This window comes from Aegilops tauschii, chromosome 1, assembly GCF_002575655.3.
Source record: "Aegilops tauschii subsp. strangulata cultivar AL8/78 chromosome 1, Aet v6.0, whole genome shotgun sequence".
NCBI lineage: Eukaryota > Viridiplantae > Streptophyta > Magnoliopsida > Poales > Poaceae > Aegilops > Aegilops tauschii.
Genome location: NC_053035.3, coordinates 485,111,171 through 485,129,805, shown reverse-complemented (window position 1 = coordinate 485,129,805; position 18,635 = coordinate 485,111,171). Strand labels below are relative to the sequence as shown.

Sequence of the window (18,635 nt, the reverse complement as noted above, 5' to 3'; positions counted from 1 at the left end):
ACAAGATTTTCTACTGGCTACTGCTATATGATAGACTCAACACCCGAAACCTTCTCCATAGAAAAAATATGACCATTCAGGACTACAACTGTGCTTTATGTTCAGAGCATACTGAGAAACACTGTCCCACCTATTCTGGAATTGCCCTTTTGCTCTTCGGTGCTGGGATTTCCTTACACCCAACAGGCACAGAGGTATTTCCACCTATGATGAAATACTGATGATCACCAGCCAACTGCCTCAGGAGATTGCTCAAGATATAGTACTTATGAGTTGTTGGGGGATATGGTCAGTCCGAAATGACAAGATTTTCAGATCAGCAGCACCACACATCAACTCCTGGAAGCACTATCTTAAAGAAGGCTTATGGGCAGCTCAACTCAGGTCTAAACAGAGCAAAGCTGAGATTCTACGAATTTGGACTGAACAGATCCTTTAATTGACAATGTGTACTTTCCCTAGAGCAGGAGTGGGATGAAGTTGTATTTTTTTTATGACTTTGTAAATACTTTTTATTTAATGAAATTACCGTAGAACTATTGTTCTACGGTCTCAGTTTCAAAAAAAAATACATCGAAGAATCTGCTCTCTGCACATCAAGGCCACGATGTAGCACCTGGTGCATCCGGCCAGCTCTGAAGCTGTAATTGGAATGGTAGCTGACCTCTCTCAGATTACCTCAGACATGCCACCCACCATTGCAACCAGAACGTAAGAATCTGTATGCGCTGCTACTCAGAGAGTACACGCAAGCACTCCATTATTGCATTTCATGCATTGTGTCAATCTACTCCAGTTTTAGTTTTAATCTGACTGCTTCCAGCTCAACTTCTCGCCAAACTTCTTTCACAGATAAGTTGATGCGCACCGCCTTCTCAGCTCTCCTGCACAACAGACATTTTGTGTCCTTGATCTGTGTTGCATTCCCCTTCTCGCCAGGTTCGTGCACAGAGCCAACAAATGTGACATTGTGTATGCTTTAACATCTGTTTCTTAAGCCCTGTCAACAAATGCTTCAGATTACCATGGTTCACATGCTCGGTTTCGCCCTAGTTGCAACTGTATAGGGTTATTTATGTTGTGCAAATTTCGGTGATGTTTTCAGTCTGCAGTCTCCATCTTGCGTCGATACTTGCCGAATGAATTTGATTGATTTGGTGACTCTTGAAAAAGTGCTTGAACGCTACAATATTTTGGTTCTCTTGTCAGCATAAATTTGATGTTGCCGTGCTCATAGCATTGCCCGTTGCCCGGATTCAACGCCGCGAGAATAACCTGCAATTTGATCTGTCAGTCAATTATAAACCGAAGATTTCCCTCAAAAAAAATTATAAACCGAAGAGAGGTATATTTGAATGGGATCCTTTTAGAGTATAGGAGTTCATTCTTGGGTCTTGCCATACACAGAGTAATACAATCGGTAGAATGTCAGGCCAAGTGCTGTTAGTGTCTTATTAAACCTTGGTCACATGCCATGGTTGAGACCTGACTTGCCTGATTTTGTTTGTCGCCGCAACCTGACACCTGAATGCCACCATGTTTATTAACAGACCAGCCATCATAGCAGTATTATACCATTCCCCACTGTCTAGATCGACAAGAATCTATCATCCTCTGTCTTCTAGATCCATGACATCTCACTGATAGTATGTTTGTAAATTGTAAGCACACCGGGTAGTAGGATCAACCTCTACTCTCTCGATCCATAAGAAACCACTCTCCTCTGCTTCAGATTCAGTTCAAGGTCGACCCTTCAAACAGAAGCAGAAGTAGACTAGATGCATTCCGTTAGCTTTGAGATAGCCAAGGAAACTCAGGTCCAATCACCTGATTGATCACAATGAACATGATGACAATAAACATCTCCATACTGAAGGATGCTTGCACAAACTGCACCTACTCTATCTAGCTAGAACACACTGCAGCATATCACATTCAGGCTGCAGAACTGGCATTCGGCAAGGGAGTTCAGAGATGAAACTTCATCTCCTCTGGTTCCCAGCTGAGGGGCCATGGTTGCCTCTAAGAAGCTTCACGATCAGGCTAGCCAGCTCCTTGCTCCCGCCCTCGGCGCGCCCACCGCCGGGCACGCCGCCGGCTGGCTGTTGTTGCCGGTACTGTTTCCTCATCCTCCGCAGACGCCGCTGCTCCTTCTTGCTCGCCCCCATCTCCAGCGACCACGCCGTCACGTCGTCGATGCGCTCCAGGGCCTCCCTCGTCAGCCTCTCCGCCTCCCTCGCCAGCGCGGGGTACTCCTCGCAGCGCCTCTTCTTAGCAGGAGCAGGGGCAGGGGCAGCGCGCGGCACCGGCGTTACAGGCATCCTGTTCCCCACCGCCGTCACCGCCGTGGACGCCGCGTCCTTGTCGGGCACCGGGTCGCGCCGGGGCGGGGCAACGACGGCGGGCGTGGCGCCCCAGACCTCGAGCGAGAGCGCGTACATCCGGAGGCCGTGCCCGGGGGCCGGGCAGCCGGTGCCGGTGCAGAGCGCGGCGTCGGCCTCCCGGAACCGGCGCCGCAGGGCCCGGATCTTGGCCTCGATGTCCCAGAGGCTGTAGTCCGCCCTGCTGAGCCGGCCGAAGAAGATGTCGACGAGGTCGGCGCCGCGGGGGAGGTCGCCGTGGCTCCAGAGGTGGGCCCGGAGGGACTGGAGGACCACCGCTTCGTCCTGCTCGGACAGACGGCTGCCGTCCACCGGCGCGGCGGTGCTGGCGGGTACCACCGGTGGGGGGAGGTCGACCGGCCGGACTGGAACGGGGACGGGAGCGGTGGCAGACGCAGGCGGCGCGTGCTCGCTTGCAGTGGGCGCGCTGGCCATGGCGAATGGGTGGAGGCAAGCGGGCAGCGTTGGCTCGCTGGCTGTGTGGCGGGAGGAGGCTCATGGCTGTTTTGGAAAGCGCGGGTGCGTGTCTTCGGTTTGCCGCGCAATTGGGCCGTTTTCGCGCCAAACATTACATGACTCTGCTGCAGAGCTTCTGAAGATGGCGCGATTCTGAGCACGCCACGGCATATCTGAATCTTACGGCACTGCCTCCATGTCCATCTCCAAGTCGTCGTCGACACCGAGATCTTGCGCACCAAAAGTTGGGTTGAAGATAGGAGTACCGGAGAGAGTACGCCAATAAGTACAGGAGCAGTGGTAAATACTATTAAGTGCGCATCTGCACGCAGAGCCTTCAGTGGCACTCGCCTCTTATCGTGACTGTAGTCCTCCCCAGCATTTCGAAGTCGCTAGCCACTTGCCAGCAGCAGGAAGCGAGGAGAACACGAGAGTTTCAGGCACAAATGCGACAGGGTTAAAACGTACTCCCTCCGTTCCTAAATATTTGACTTTCTAGAAATTTCAACAAGTGACTACATATGAAGCAAAATAAGTGAATCTACACTCTAAATTATGTCTATACACATCCGTAAGTAATAGTCCATTTGAAATATCTAAAAACACAAATATTGAGGAACTAATGGAGTAACAGAGAAACAGATTACGTGCACCCACCAAGCGTAAAAAATCGAAATCCGTGTGACCCACAACATCCATGAGAGGTCAAAGCTGACACGGCGTTGCCCAATCAGCAGTAACGCAGTCAAAACAGGTCAGCACGGTCAAACCAGTAAAAACCGAGCGGGGGTAGATTCCTAAACAGAGTTGCAAGTTTATTTTTTGTTTGTTTGTTTGAGGGAGAATCGGTTTTGAAGTTGAGGGTTGAATTTTAAACCGAATGGCAAGTTGAAGGCTGCAATGTGGTTCTTCTTTTTTCCTTTACCGTTTATCATTACCACTTCGTGCCCGTTTACCAATTTGTGGCATCAGGCTTGGTTGATGTGTGCATGTGACGATGATTTCTCCGGCGATCACCTCCGACGGGCCGCTGCCACCGTCCCCGAAGAAGGTCCGGCCCGGTGCGTGCACGCTTCTGGTTGTCAACAATGGAATTGGTCGCCCTACCTATAAATACGTATGAATAAAACACCTCGCAAGACATTGGATCCTTGAATGATTTGTTTCCTTGTTGATGTCGAGTAAGAGTGAATCAAATACATTCATATTTATGAAAAATACTACCTCAGGAAGCAGCCCTAGAATTCTAGGCTTGAACCCTTGCTTGCTTTTACTGCATGAGCAAGGAACCCAATGTGGCAAAGTAGCAATGCACGATCCCCATCCCTCATTAGCTTTGGCAAGGCTAGCTGATGGGGGTGGACCAAAGATCATGGCATATGCACCAGCAGTGAGCCTGGCTAGTTAATTAGGACCACCACCGGTGGGTGTCACGGTCACGCCTTGAAGCAACAGCCACCCCAAAACAAAACAGTGAGGCCGTTTGCGTACGGATTCCAAAATCCAGGATTTATTAGCACGCATCTGCTGATTTATTTTAGAATCAAAGCTGCTACGGGTACCATTTTACGTGTCCTCCCTTCGCTATCGGAATGGCGACGGATCAACACATCGACGGGGAGGAGGAGGAGTAAATTGCAAAAACCACTACAATTGGGGACCCTAGTTAAACCACTACAATTGGGGACCCTAGGTTTTGTGAATTAGGGCCCCCAATTGTAGTGGTTTTTGCAATTTACTTGAGGAGGGGCGGTCGACGAACCACACCAACGGTCCTTGTATGCCTTGTTGTAATGGATCGATTCTTTTCGTACTTCTCAAAAGTCTTCTGAGCTTTCTATGCAGATTTTCTAGGGCCTCTTTCATTCATAGGAAGGAGAATGATTTTTCCTATGATAACGCGCTTCATTTATTTGATTCAAAGTTCAGGAATTTTTTCCCTTTAGTTTGAGTTTCATAGGGAAAAGAAAGGAATTTTAAATTCCACTCAAACCTCTTTCTTATATTTCTATAATATAGAAAAAGCAACGCAAAGACCATAAGAGTTTCAATCTGATATCACCTTTGCATGTGTCCCAATCATAATTCGAATGCATCTTTTTTGGATTCCCTCTCTGCTCTAGGGCTTTGAACCGCCGCCGCCCGCCCCTCTCATCACCATTGACGGAGCTCCGTGGGACAAAGCCCAAGCGGGGGATGATGGGGCGGCGGCGGGGCCTTCCTCCTCCACGGCTCCGAGATGCAATTCCGATGGAGATCCGCGCGGGTGTTCTGGACGTGTGCGTCGTCCAGCGTCGGCGGTGCAGCGATGATGCCCCCTCCGTCGTCGATGACTCACCCAGGCGGGATTGCGGTTCCGGGCGGTGGTGCGGTTTCCCGACGGCAGACGTCACCCATGGGCGGGCTGGATGAGGAGGAGGTCAATCTGGTGGTCCAACTGGGGATGGGCGCAAATTTGCCAGCGAAAGCTTGGCTCGGTCTCGGCCAGAACCGTCAACGGTGGCGCCCGCGGGTGTTGTTACCTCGTTGGAGGCGTTGTGGGGCGATTCACGTTCCCTGTGTACACCTGGGGAAACCCCAGATTAGGGTTTTTGGGATCGGATTATGGCGAGCTTCCTGCGTCGCCACCCTCATGGGGGCATCATCTTTGGGGTTTTACACCGGCTGGAGGGATAAGTGTTTGGCTTGGTGGCTGGGCGCAGGTCTTCGTATGCTTCTCGTGCGATGACCAAGGTGGAGCAGCGTGCCATCTAAAGTATCGACAACGACGAGTCTTGGCGGCAAGGTGCAGGGGGCTCAACGTTGGATACCGTTCGATGGATGCGCAAAGGAGGCAGGCGTTGTGGTGGCGTCGACGGTATAAGTGTCTGGCAAGATAAGTGCATTGATTGCTCCTGAAGATGGGACCGCAGCAGAAGGCGGTGACAGATTCTATGGCATGCGCATGCAGTGCACGCTGAGGGTCTGCTAGATCGGTTGGTGGTCCCGGCTAGCCGGCGGGCGGCTTGGTGAGGCCACCAAATTTCTTGGTGCGCGTGGCGCGCGGTCAGGGCACATCATCAATCTTGTAAGTAGGGTGATAGTTTTTTTTTGTCTAAACGGTGATTTTGGATTGATCTATGTATATATTTTGTAAGATCCTTGTTGAATAATGCAATTAAGATGGTTGTATGCATCACTCGATTCAGAGACCGGGGTAAATCCTCCTTGAAAAAAAAATCTCTTCGGATTCCTATGTCTTCTCTCTTGTCGCGAATAAAACACACAATTATGCAGATTGCCTTGTTTTCAGAAATGCTTCGTTTTGCACATGCAATTGCATTCCTATGTTCTTATGGTTTGAAGATCCCACAGATCAAAGAGGCCCCTGAAGAAAAGGATACAGCAGATCACATGATCGGGAGAGCCGAAAACGGCATCGTCCCAACCACCGTCATGTGTTTTTCGTAGCTTCTTAAAAACTCGCAAGTACGTACGTATGTTTGCCGATACGTACATACACACATATCCTGGTGTACGCACATGCGCACCGGGCCAGCCAGCCAGCCACCGCTCGCCGGAACAGCCGCAAAATGGACCCCTCCACGGTGGTGGAGCTCGCTGCCCCCTCCCACCTACCGCCAGCTCAAGCAAACCCTACACGTCCCTGTCCCCCTCCCTGATCCTCCATTACTCCACTCCATCATCATCCTCCTCCTCGAGCGAGGCAGATTACAGCCATGATGGTTGATTGCTGCAGCGGCTAAGCACCACGGTTAACGAGGCAAGTGCAACCAGCTCGAGCAGAGCAGAGCTCACTCCCAAACCCTACTGCGGCAGCTCACTTATTTCCAAGTGAGCTCCCCACTGTCTGCAAGACCACGGCCTCACCTCACTCCCCAATCCTCACCATAAACAATTGGAATAATAAATTCGAGGAGGAGGAGGAGGAAAAAAACAAGGCGAGGTCACAGGCTCAGCGAGCGCATCTCCCTCTGCTTGCTTGTGCTGCCCCCTCGCGCGCCTCATGCGCCGCAAGAAGCACTTGGACCGCGCTGGCGGCGGCGGCGGCACCGAGCTCTTCATCTGCTTCACCTCCCGCCCCTCCGCCTCAGGGCTGCGACCCTCCTCATCCTCCAAGCCATTCAGCCCCGGCCGCGGCGGAGCCGGCCCCGCAGCAGGAGGAGGGAACGGCTCTGGTGGTGCTGGTGCTGCCGACGCGGCGCCGGCCGCGCTGCTGCGCCCGTCGCTGAGCAGGCGGCTGAGGAACAGCGGGAGCCTCAAGGGCGGCCAGTCGCCCATGTTCCCGCCGGGGACGGCGTCGGGGGGCCGGCGCGGGCGGGGCGGGATGGAGCCCGCCGAGCCCTCCTCGCCCAAGGTCACCTGCATCGGCCAGGTCCGGGTCAAGGGCGGCAAGCGCAAGCCCAAGCACGCCTCCTCCTCCGCCGCCGCGCTGCGCTCGCGCTCCAGGCGCGGCGTCGGCGGCGGCCTGTCCGGGTCCGAGGCCAGCTTCCGCCGCGGGGCGGACGACCGGGACGGCGCCGGCGGCCTCCACCCCGGGGCCAAGAACCAGGGCTGGGTCTACCAGATCCCGGTCAACATCTGCGAGGCGCTCAAGACCTTCGGCTCCTGCGGCGGCCGCTCCCTCTGCTCGCCGTCCCGGGACCGTGGGGGCGCGCCGCGGTCCGGTGCCGCGGGAGACAAGAAGCGCCGCCGCGCCCCGGCCGGCGGGAGCTGGCTCTGCGGCGCCGCCGTGGCCCGGTGCCTCCTGGCGATCCAGGAGGAGGAGGACGACGTCGGGAAGGGCTCCGCCGTCGGGCCCGCGGACGAGGCCCGGGAGTCGCAGGTGGGGCTCGTGATGCAGGGCTGGGACGTGGAGGACGACGAAGAAGAGGAGGAGGACGAGACCCGCGTCGTCGTCGGCGCGGTGGAGGTGGAGAAGGAAGATGAGATCTTGCTGGTTGGAGGCAAGGAGGAGGAGGGGAGGGTCAGCGTCTGCATCCCGCCTAGGAACGCTCTCCTGCTGATGCGCTGCAGATCCGACCCCGTGCGCATGGCGGAGCTCGCCACGCGCTTCTGGGGTTCCCCTGCGGCGGCCACTGCCAGTGTCGGCCAGGTCGACAATGAAGGGGGCGGCGGCGGCGTCGAGAAAGAAGAGGAGGAAGAAGGCGAGGCCAATGTGGAGAAGGAATGTGCAGTGGAAGCTCGGAATTCAGCTGTTTCCGCCGACGGTGAGGTATGCCGCGAGCGCGGCGGCTTTGAAGACGACGGCGGCGAGGCAGGGGATGCCGGTCAAGTGGTGTCTGAAGATGAGAGCTCCAAGCATGGAGATATTGGGGAAGAAGCGAATGATGGAGGCTGCAGAGGAGATGCAGAGGAGAAGGACGAGCCTGTGGAGGCTCAGATTGTTCGCAAGGACGTAGGCTTGGAGGTTGAAGCTGCCAAGAGTGAGAGCCAAGCACCGGCAATGGTGGAGGCTGTGGCAGACACCAAGGAGGATGCTGATGCCCCAAGAATGGAGGACGAGGTGAAGGGCAGGAGGTCAGTCAGCAGCTGCTCCCCATCCACAGCACTGAAGGAGGACCGCAAATTGCGGCGGTTGGGCAGCACCAGGAGGCGTGTTTCTACGAGCAGCAAGGCCTCCTCGAGCAGTGATCGTGTCGACAGGCGGCACAGCTTCTCGGCCGAAATGGAGGCGCGGCGGTCGAGCTTCTCGAGCTTGAAGGATTCGAGGAGGGCAAGCTTCTCCATCGACAGGGATGGCCGGAGGTGGAGCTTCACCATTGAGCAGGAGCACCTCGTCGCGGAGCCTAAGGTTTTGATGGCATCCAGGAAGGGGAAGAAAAATTCGTCCGAGGCCGAGTCGGAGAAGGACTGCCCTGTTCTTGTTGCTGCACCAAACAGCGTGGAGGAAGCCCAAGAGTGCACTGAGGATGGAAAGGAAGAGGCCACAAATGTTGATGGTGAGGAAGAAGGAGCAACAACACAATGTGCTGAAATTCACACAGAAGTTCAGAAGGTTGAGACCGGAGTCGATGAGGAAAAATGTGTTGTGGTGAAGCAGGAACAGAGGAAGAAGAGCGGCGAGCTGCCGGATTGCCTCCTTATGATGATGTGCGAGCCCAAGCTCTCCATGGAGGTCTCCAAGGAGACATGGGTGTGCAGCACCGATTTCGTCCACTGGAAGTCTCACCAGGGCCAGAATCGTCGCCAACAAAATGCTGCTGCTGCCCCGGAGGAGATGAAGGATGATTCAAGCAATGCTCCGGACACCAGCGTCGCAAAGGATACAGAAGAGAGCGCTGTAGTGCCAGCACCGGCGAACCCCGCGTGTATGCCACCGCAGGCTGCCCCGAAGCCACCAACGAAGCCAGCAGGGGAGCAGAAGCTCAAGCTAGAGCTGCCAAAGGTCGCCGCCGGCGTGGTGGCGGCGTACGCGCCGCTCGTCCTGAAGCGCTGCAAGTCGGAGCCTTTGCGGTCGTCCGCTCGGCTGGCGCCCGACACGTGCTTCTGGAAGGAGGACCGGCACCGGCCCCTCAACGCCACCGGGATCGGCTTCTGATCCCGGACAAGCACGCTGGTACGCCCTGGTTTAATTAGCTAGCTAGTTAGTGACCACCCCACGTTTTTATGAGCCATGTTCTGTAATAACTGTAGTGAGCTTTGTTGTTGTGTAATTGTAGTGAGCTTGTTTTTCCATGCTTGGTACGTACGTGCTGTTAGTTATGTGAGATGTGGAGAAGGACAAGGGATATTGAGCAAGTTACATGAGATGAGAATAGATTAGGGAGGAGTATGTGTAAAAATCTCTGAGGTTTGCTTTGATTTGCTCTGTTCGGTGTGCTAGTTCCCTTTTCCTGTTACGATGGATGATGTTTGCACATTACCTAAAAACATGATTGTGCTTTAAGTGTTGTGCCAATCTACATCTTGCATCTGCATGCTTTTCTGATAATGTTTGCATATAAGATAAGAAGGTTATCCTGTCCTTTAAGACAAGAAATGGAAATCCTTCTCTTTTCCTTGCAAAACCAATCTGGGAGGCAGATTGTGGAGATGCAATCATTCAGGTTAATGGTTTTCAATGACTGGTGCAAAAACCATGAAACCGGAGGAGGATCTGTGCCTGTGTGACAGTGACAGCTCAATTGTTTTGTTGGTTGTACGACGTAGGGTTTTTCAAGTGCTCTGAAATTATACATTGCTATTAGATGAAGGGGAAGTGCCGACTATTGATGCCTTTTGCTGTTGTTGGAACCTGGTAATAAGCCGCAGTTGCTGTGGATGTTGAGGTTTTTGGCTGTGTAGTGCACTGAACCAAGTGGTGTACAGTACATACAAGAGAGTAGAGGTTTCAGTGTGTTGCCAGCTAAATAACATGCGTCCTCGTGTTGACCGAACAACAGCATGTTGTCACCAGCTTGCTGTCCATAATAGAACAGTTTGCACTAGTAAAGTTAAGCTGAGTAAAGAAATTGCCTCGAGTGGATTGGGTCTGCTGCTGCTGCTGCTGCTGATGATGATGATCTTTTCAATTTATGAATGGTTGCACGATTGTTTCAGTCAGGCTGTCGATAGAAGTAGCTTAGTTGGTATGAAGGCTGAATTGTGAGGTGCTTGGCATGAAGTGGTGCACTGGTGTTCAAACAGCTACTACTGGAATGGATCTGAAGCTTGCGTGGATGGATGGACAGAGAGAGCGTGCAGAATCAATCATGTGGAGATGAGAGTAGCAGCAGTCTTAAGAAAAAGGGAGATATTGTGAAGGCCAGGGCAAGATCCGTCCAGGTCCAGGCAGTGGATGGTGGTGGTGGTGTGGGGGGACAGGGCGAGGCGATTCCACTAGTCTCAGTCTACAACAAACAGACCACCAGACCGCACCTTAATGGCTATATTTTTTTTTCTTGGTGACTTGGTAATGGCTGTGCTGCACTGCCGAGGACGCCCAAATCGATCGATCTCAACTTTTTGGTCCCCTGCACTGTACTGCCCCCTTTTGTGGCTCTACCTCCACTCTAGCTGCAACGTTGCTGTGTGCGTAGAGAGTGATGATCTGAGGACTGAAGAAGGGGGAGGGAGGAGGCATTCTTCTTTTCGAGTAGTTTTCTTCACTCCGGGCGGGCGGGCGCGGTCGCTTTGCACGCACATGTGCTGGGGCGCGAATCGGTGAGCCTAGTCGGACGGAATGCGATGGCGTCGGCGGTTGGTCAATGTTTTTACCATGCCTCTTTCCGGTCCGACTTGGACTTGACCACCTACGTACCCAAGATGTGACTCGATCATCCTTTCGTCATGAGGCTTTTGAGAGCAATATTTGCTCCTAGTACCAGGAATAAGCCTCCATCCATCAACCTGCCACGTTCGCACGCGCGTACAGGGACCATCATCATCAGCATCATCATCATCTTTGTGTGAGCTGCTCCCAGATAGTAGGATTTTTTGTTTGTTTGCGGGTGTGCTCCTAGCTAGGTTAATCATGTTGATTCATTTAGCGCTTTGATTATCTTTCATTTCTCTCATTCAGCGCTTTGATTGGCTTAGTATTCAAACGTTTAGCATATCAACCAAACATGCACATAACTTTTAACAAGTTACTTGAAAACACAAAGCACTTAACACATTACAAATAACACGTTAGCGTGTGTGCATCGTCCCCTCTCCTTCAATGTGTGCACCATCTCCTTCTCCGAGGTTACTGAAACGTATGATCATCATTCATGTCTTCCCCAAAATTACCACGCCACTAGATCCGTCATGTTTGAATCCAACTTGTCAACCAATTGTCCTTCAATACCTGTTCAGTTGTCGCCCGACGCTTCTAAATTTTCGAGCCTACGCACCTCCATCTCTTTCCGACATCGTTAGTTCTATGTCGGGCCGACATCGTTAGTTCTATCTTGCATAGCATCACATATAACCGTCTTATCTTGGATGTTCTTCTCCTCCATCGCTAGCTTTTCTTACCAACTATTCTCGGCTCGGCGTGCACTTTTCTTGTGTTCATCAACTCACCGATCTTTTCTTTTCATCACCCCCACCTCACCTTCTCTCTTGAGAATCTCTTTTCTTTTCTTCCTTATGTCGGGACGATCTACGCTAGACGTCGGAGTAGGACTTCTAGGCACCCTTTCCCTTTCCTCTCCATCACATTCTTCTTCTTCACGGTCCTCTATCACCGGAGAGGAATTGTTGCAATTCCCAGTTTTTGGATTGTCGTCATCATTCCTTAACTTTCGCTGCTTCTGGCCTTCCAACAAATTCCAATAATGTTGGAGGCCAAACGATTTTCCTTTCGACCTTGACATTTGTTGGTACCTCGCTTGGGCTATGTAATCCTAAAAATGCTCAAAGTGATGAGAATGCTCATAGTAATGAAAATGTGATAATAAGACAATAACAACAGGTGGGCCGGTGTGTTGGGAATCGTAGCATAATTTAAAATTTTCCTACGCTCACCAAGATGCATCTATGGAGTCTACTAGCAACGAGGGGAAATGAGTGCATCTACATACCCTTGTAGATCGCGAGCGGAATCGTTCCAATGAACGTGGATGACGGAGTCGTACTCGCCGTGATCCAAATCACCGATGACCGAGTGCCGAACGGACGGCACCTCCGCGTTCAACACACGTACGGTGCAGCGACGTCTCCTCCTTCTTGATCCAGCAAGGGGAAGGAGAGGTTGATGGAGATCCAGCAGCACGACGGCGTGGTGGTGGATGTAGCGGGTCTCCGGCAGGGCTTCGCCGAGCTTCTGCGAGAGAGAGAGAGGTGTTGCAGGGGAGGAGGGAGGCGCCCAAGGCTGTAGGTTGCTGCCCTCCCTCCCCCCCTTTATATAGGCCCCCTGGGGGGGGGGGCGCCGGCCCTAGAGATGAGATCTCATGGGGGGGGGGGGCGGCCAAAGGGGGGAAGGGGTTGCCTTGCCCCCCAAGGCAAGGGGGAAGCTCCCCCTAGGGTTCCCAACCTTAGGCGCATGGGGGGAGGCCCAAGGGGGGCGCCCCAGCCCACTAAGGGCTGGTTCCCTTCCGCTTTCAGCCCACGGGGCCCTCCGGGATAGGTGGCCCCACCCGGTGGACCCCCGGGACCCTTCCGGTGGTCCCGGTACAATACCGGTAACCCCCGAAACTTTCCCGGTGGCCGAAACTTGACTTCCTATATATAATTCTTCACCTCCGGACCATTCCGGAGCCTCTCGTGACGTCCGGGATCTCATCCGGGACTCCGAAAAACTTTCCGGTTTCCACATACATATATCTCTACAACCCTAGCGTCACCGAACCTTAAGTGTGTAGACCCTACGGGTTCGGGAGACATGCAGACATGACCGAGACGCCTCTCCGGTCAATAACCAACAGCGGGATCTGGATACCCATGTTGGCTCCCACATGTTCCACGATGATCTCATCGGATGAACTACGGTGTCGAGGATTCACTCAATCCCGTATGCAATTCCCTTTGTCAATCGGTATGTTACTTGCCCGAGATTCGATCGTCGGTATCCCAATACCTTGTTCAATCTCGTTACCGGCAAGTCTCTTTACTCGTACCGCAATGCATGATCTCGTGACTGACACCTTAGTCACATTGAGCTCATTATGATGATGCATTACCGAGTGGGCCCAGAGATACCTCTCCGTCACACGGAGTGACAAATCCCAGTCTCGATCCGTGCCAACCCAACAGACACTTTCAGAGGTACCCGTAGTGCACCTTTATAGTCACCCAGTTACGTTGTGACGTTTGGCACACCCAAAGCACTCCTACGGTATCCGGGAGTTGCACGATCTCATGGTCTAAGGAAAAGATACTTGACATTGGAAAAGCTCTAGCAAACGAAACTACACGATCTTTTATGCTATGCTTACGATTGGGTCTTGTCCATCACATCATTCTCCTAATGATGTGATCTCGTTATCAATGACATCCAATGTCCATAGTCAGGAAACCATGACTATCTGTTGATCAACGAGCTAGTCAACTAGAGGCTTACTAGGGACACGTTGTGGTCTATGTATTCACACATGTATTACGATTTCCGGACAATACAATTATAGCATGAATAATAGACAATTACCATGAACAAAGAAATACAATAATAACCATTTATTATTGCCTCTAGGGCATATTTCCAATAGTCTCCCACTTGCACTAGAGTCAATAATCTAGTTACATTGTGATGAATCGTACACCCATTGCGTCCTGGTGTTGATCATGTTTTGCTCTAGGGAGAGGTTTAGTCAACGGATCTGCTACATTCTGGTCCGTATGTACTTTACAAATATCTATGCCTCCATTTTGAACACTTTCACGAATGGAGTTGAAGCGACGCTTGATATGCCTGGTCTTCCTGTGAAACCTGGGCTCCTTCGCAAGGGCAATAGCTCCAGTGTTGTCACAGAAGAGAGTCATCGGGCCCGACGCATTGGGAATCACCCCTAGGTCGGTAATGAACTCCTTCATCCAGACTGCTTCCTGTGCTGCCTCCGAGGCTGCCATGTACTCCGCTTCACATGTAGATCCCGCCACAACGCTTTGCTTGCAACTGCACCAGCTTACTGCTCCTCCATTCAAAATATACACGTATCCGGTCTGTGACTTCGAGTCATCCAGATCTGTGTCGAAGCTAGCGTCGACGTAACCCTTTACGACGAGCTCTTCGTCACCTCCATAAACGAGAAACATATCCTTAGTCCTTTTCAGGTACTTCAGGATATTCTTGACCGCTGTCCAGTGTTCCATGCCGGGATTACTTTGGTACCTTCCTACCAAACTTACGGCAAGGTTTACATCAGGTCTGGTACACAGCATGGCATACATAATAGACCCTATGGCCGAGGCATAGGGGATGACAGTCATCTTTTCTCTATCTTCTGCCGTGGTCGGGCATTGAGCCGTGCTCAATTGCACACCTTGCAATACAGGCAAGAACCCCTTCTTGGACTGATCCATACTGAACTTCTTCAATATCTTGTCAAGGTATGTACTCTGTGAAAGACCAATGAGGCGTCTTGATCTATCTCTATAGATCTTGATGCCTAATATATAAGCAGCTTCTCCAAGGTCCTTCATTGAAAAACACTTATTCAAATAGGCCTTTATACTTTCCAAGAATTCTATATCATTTCCCATCAATAGTATGTCATCCACATATAATATGAGAAATGCTACAGAGCTCCCACTCACTTTCTTGTAAACACAGGCTTCTCCATAAGTCTGTGTAAACCCAAACGCTTTGATCATCTCATCAAAGCGAATGTTCCAACTCCGAGATGCTTGCACCAGCCCATAGATTGAGCGCTGGAGCTTGCATACTTTGTTAGCATTCTTAGGATCGACAAAACCTTTCGGCTGCATCATATACAACTCTTCCTTAAGGAAGCCATTAAGGAATGCCGTTTTGACGTCCATCTGCCATATTTCATAATCATAGTATGCGGCAATTGCTAACATGATTCGGACGGACTTCAGCTTCGCTACGGGTGAGAAAGTCTCATCGTAGTCAACCCCTTGAACTTGTCGATAACCCTTAGCGACAAGTCGAGCTTTGTAGATGGTCACATTACCATCCGCGTCCGTCTTCTTCTTAAAGATCCATTTGTTTTCTATGGCTCGCCGCTCATTGGGCAAGTCAGTCAAAGTCCATACTTTGTTTTCATACATGGATTCTATCTCGGATTTCATGGCTTCTAGCCATTTGTCGGAACCCGGGCCCGCTATCGCTTCTTCATAGTTCGAAGGTTCACCGTTGTCTAACAACATGATTTCCAGGACAGGGTTACCGTACCACTCTGGTCCGGAACGTGTCCTTGTGGACCTACGAAGTTCAGTAACTTGATTCGAAGCTTCATGATCATCATCATTAACTTCCTCCCCAGTCGGTGTAGGCACCACAGGAACATTTTCCCGCGCTGCGCTACTTTCCGGTTCGGAAGGGGTGACTATCACCTCATCAAGTTCCACTTTCCTCCCACTCAATTCTTTCGAGAGAAACTCCTGCTCCAGAAAGGACCCGTTCTTTGCAACGAAGATCTTGCCTTCGGATCTGAGGTAGAAGGTATACCCAATAGTTTCCTTAGGGTATCCTATGAAGACGCATTTTTCCGACTTGGGTTCGAGCTTTTCAGGTTGAAGTTTCTTGACATAAGCATCGCATCCCCAAACTTTTAGAAACGACAGCTTAGGTTTCTTCCCAAACCATAATTCATACGGTGTCGTCTCAACGGATTTCGACGGAGCCCTATTTAAAGTGAATGCGGCAGTCCCTAAAGCATAGCCCCAAAATAAGAGCGGTAAATCTGTAAGAGACATCATAGATCTCACCATATCCAATAGAGTGCGATTACGACGTTCGGACACACCGTTTCGCTGAGGTGTTCCAGGCGGCGTGAGTTGTGAAACGATTCCACATTTCCTTAAGTGTGTACCAAATTCGTGACTTAAATATTCTCCACCACGATCTGATCGTAAGAATTTTATTTTCCTGTCACGTTGATTCTCAACTTCACTCTGAAATTCCTTGAACTTTTCAAAGGTTTCAGACTTGTGTTTCATTAGGTAGACATACCCATATCTACTTAAATCATCAGTGAGAGTGAGAACATAATGATATCCTCCGCGAGCCTCAACATTCATTGGACCCCACACATCGGTATGTATGATTTCCAATAAGTTGGTTGCTCGCTCCATTGTTCCGGAGAACGGAGTCTTGGTCATCTTACCCATGAGGCATGGTTCGCACGTGTCAAATGATTCGTAATCAAGAGACTCCAAAAGTCCATCTGCATGGAGTTTCTTCATGCGCTTGACACCAATGTGACCAAGGCGGCAGTGCCACAAGTATGTGGGACTATCGTTATCAACTTTACATCTTTTGGTATTCACACTATGAACATATGTAACATCATGTTCGAGATTCATCAAGAATAAACCATTGACCAGCGGGGCATGACCATAAAACATATCTCTCAAATAAATAGAACAACCATTATTCTCGGATTTAAATGAGTAGCCATCTCGAATTAAACGAGATCCAGATACAATGTTCATGCTCAAAGATGGCACTAAATAACAATTATTGAGGTTTAAAACTAATCCCGTGGGTAGATGCAGAGGTAGCGTGCCGACGGCGATCACATCGACCTTGGAACCATTCCCGACGCGCATCGTCACCTCGTCCTTCGCCAGTCTCCGTTTATTCCGTAGTTCCTGTTTTGAGTTACAAATATGAGCAACCGCACCGGTATCAAATACCCAGGAGCTACTACGAGTACTGGTAAGGTACACATCAATAACTTGTATATCACATATACCTTTGGTGTTGCCGGCCTTCTACTTGTCCGCTAAGTATTTGGGGCAGTTCCGCTTCCAGTGACCACTTCCCTTGCAATAAAAGCACTCAGTCTCGGGCTTGGGTCCATTCTTTGACTTCTTCCCAGTAACTGGTTTACCGGGCGCGGCAACTCCCTTGCCGTCCTTCTTGAAGTTCTTCTTACCCTTGCCCTTCTTGAACTTAGTGGTTTTATTCACCATCAACACTTGATGTTCTTTTCTGATCTCCCCTTCCGCTGATTTCAGCATTGAATATACCTCAGGAATGGTCTTTTCCATCCCCTGCATATTGTAGTTCATCACAAAGCTCTTGTAGCTTGGTGGAAGCGACTGGAGGATTCTGTCAATGACCGCGTCATCCGGGAGATTAACTCCTAGCTGAGACAAGCGGTTGTGCAACCCAGACATTCTGAGTATGTGCTCACTAACAGAACTGTTCTCCTCCATTTTACAGCTGAAGAACTTGTCGGAGACATCATATCTCTCGACCCGGGCATGAGCTTGGAAAACTAATTTCAGCTCCTCGAACATCTCATATGCTCCATGTTTCTCAAAACGCTTTTGGAGACCCGGTTCTAAGCTGTAAAGCATGCCGCACTGAACGAGGGAGTAATCATCAGCACGTGATTGCCAAGCGTTCATAACGTCTTGGTTCTGTGGGATTGGTGCTTCACCTAGCGGTGCTTCTAAGACATAATCTTTCTTGGCTACTATGAGGACGAGCCTCAGGTTCCGGACCCAGTCCGTATAGTTGCTGCCATCATCTTTCAGCTTGGTTTTCTCTAGGAACGCGTTGAAATTGAGGACAACGTTGGCCATTTGATCTACAATACATAGTGTAAAGATTTTAGACTAAGTTCATGATAATTAAGTTCATCTAATCAAATTATTTAATGAACTCCCACTCAGATAGACATCCCTCTCGTCATCTAAGTGAAACATGATCCGAGTTTAACTAGGCCGTGTCCGATCATCACGTGAGACGGACTAGTCAAGATCGGTGAACATCTCCATGTTGATCGTATCTTCTATACGACTCATGCTCGACCTTTCGGTCCTCCGTGTTTCGAGGCCATGTCTGTACATGCTAGGCTCGTCAAGTCAACCTAAGTGTATTGCGTGTGTTCTGAGGCCATGTCTGTACATGCTAGGCTCGTCAACACCCGTTGTATTCGAACGTTAGAATCTATCACACCCGATCATCACGTGGTGCTTCGAAACAACGAACCTTCGCAACGATGCACAGTTAGGGTGAACACTTTCTTGAAATTATTATAAGGGATCATCTTACTTACTACCGTCGTTCTAAGCAAATAAGATGCAAAAACATGATAAACATCACATGCAATCAAATAGTGACATGATATGGCCAATATCATCATGCTCCTTTGATCTCCATCTTCGGGGCACCATGATCATCTTCGTCACCGGCATGACACCATGATCTCCATCATCATGATCTCCATCATTGTGTCTTCATGAAGTCGTCAC

General features: G+C 50.7%; 1 protein-coding gene across 1 annotated transcript; it reads left to right on the top strand.

Moving 5' to 3' along the window:
- The first annotated feature begins 6,536 nt into the window (after window positions 1–6,536).
- LOC109774637 (uncharacterized) lies at window positions 6,537–9,726 on the top strand. The gene has a single exon (XM_020333384.4). The coding sequence runs from the start codon at window positions 6,844–6,846 to the stop codon at window positions 9,376–9,378; it is 2,535 nt and encodes an 844-aa protein (XP_020188973.1). The 5' UTR covers window positions 6,537–6,843; the 3' UTR covers window positions 9,379–9,726.
- Window positions 9,727–18,635: the final 8,909 nt, after the last annotated feature.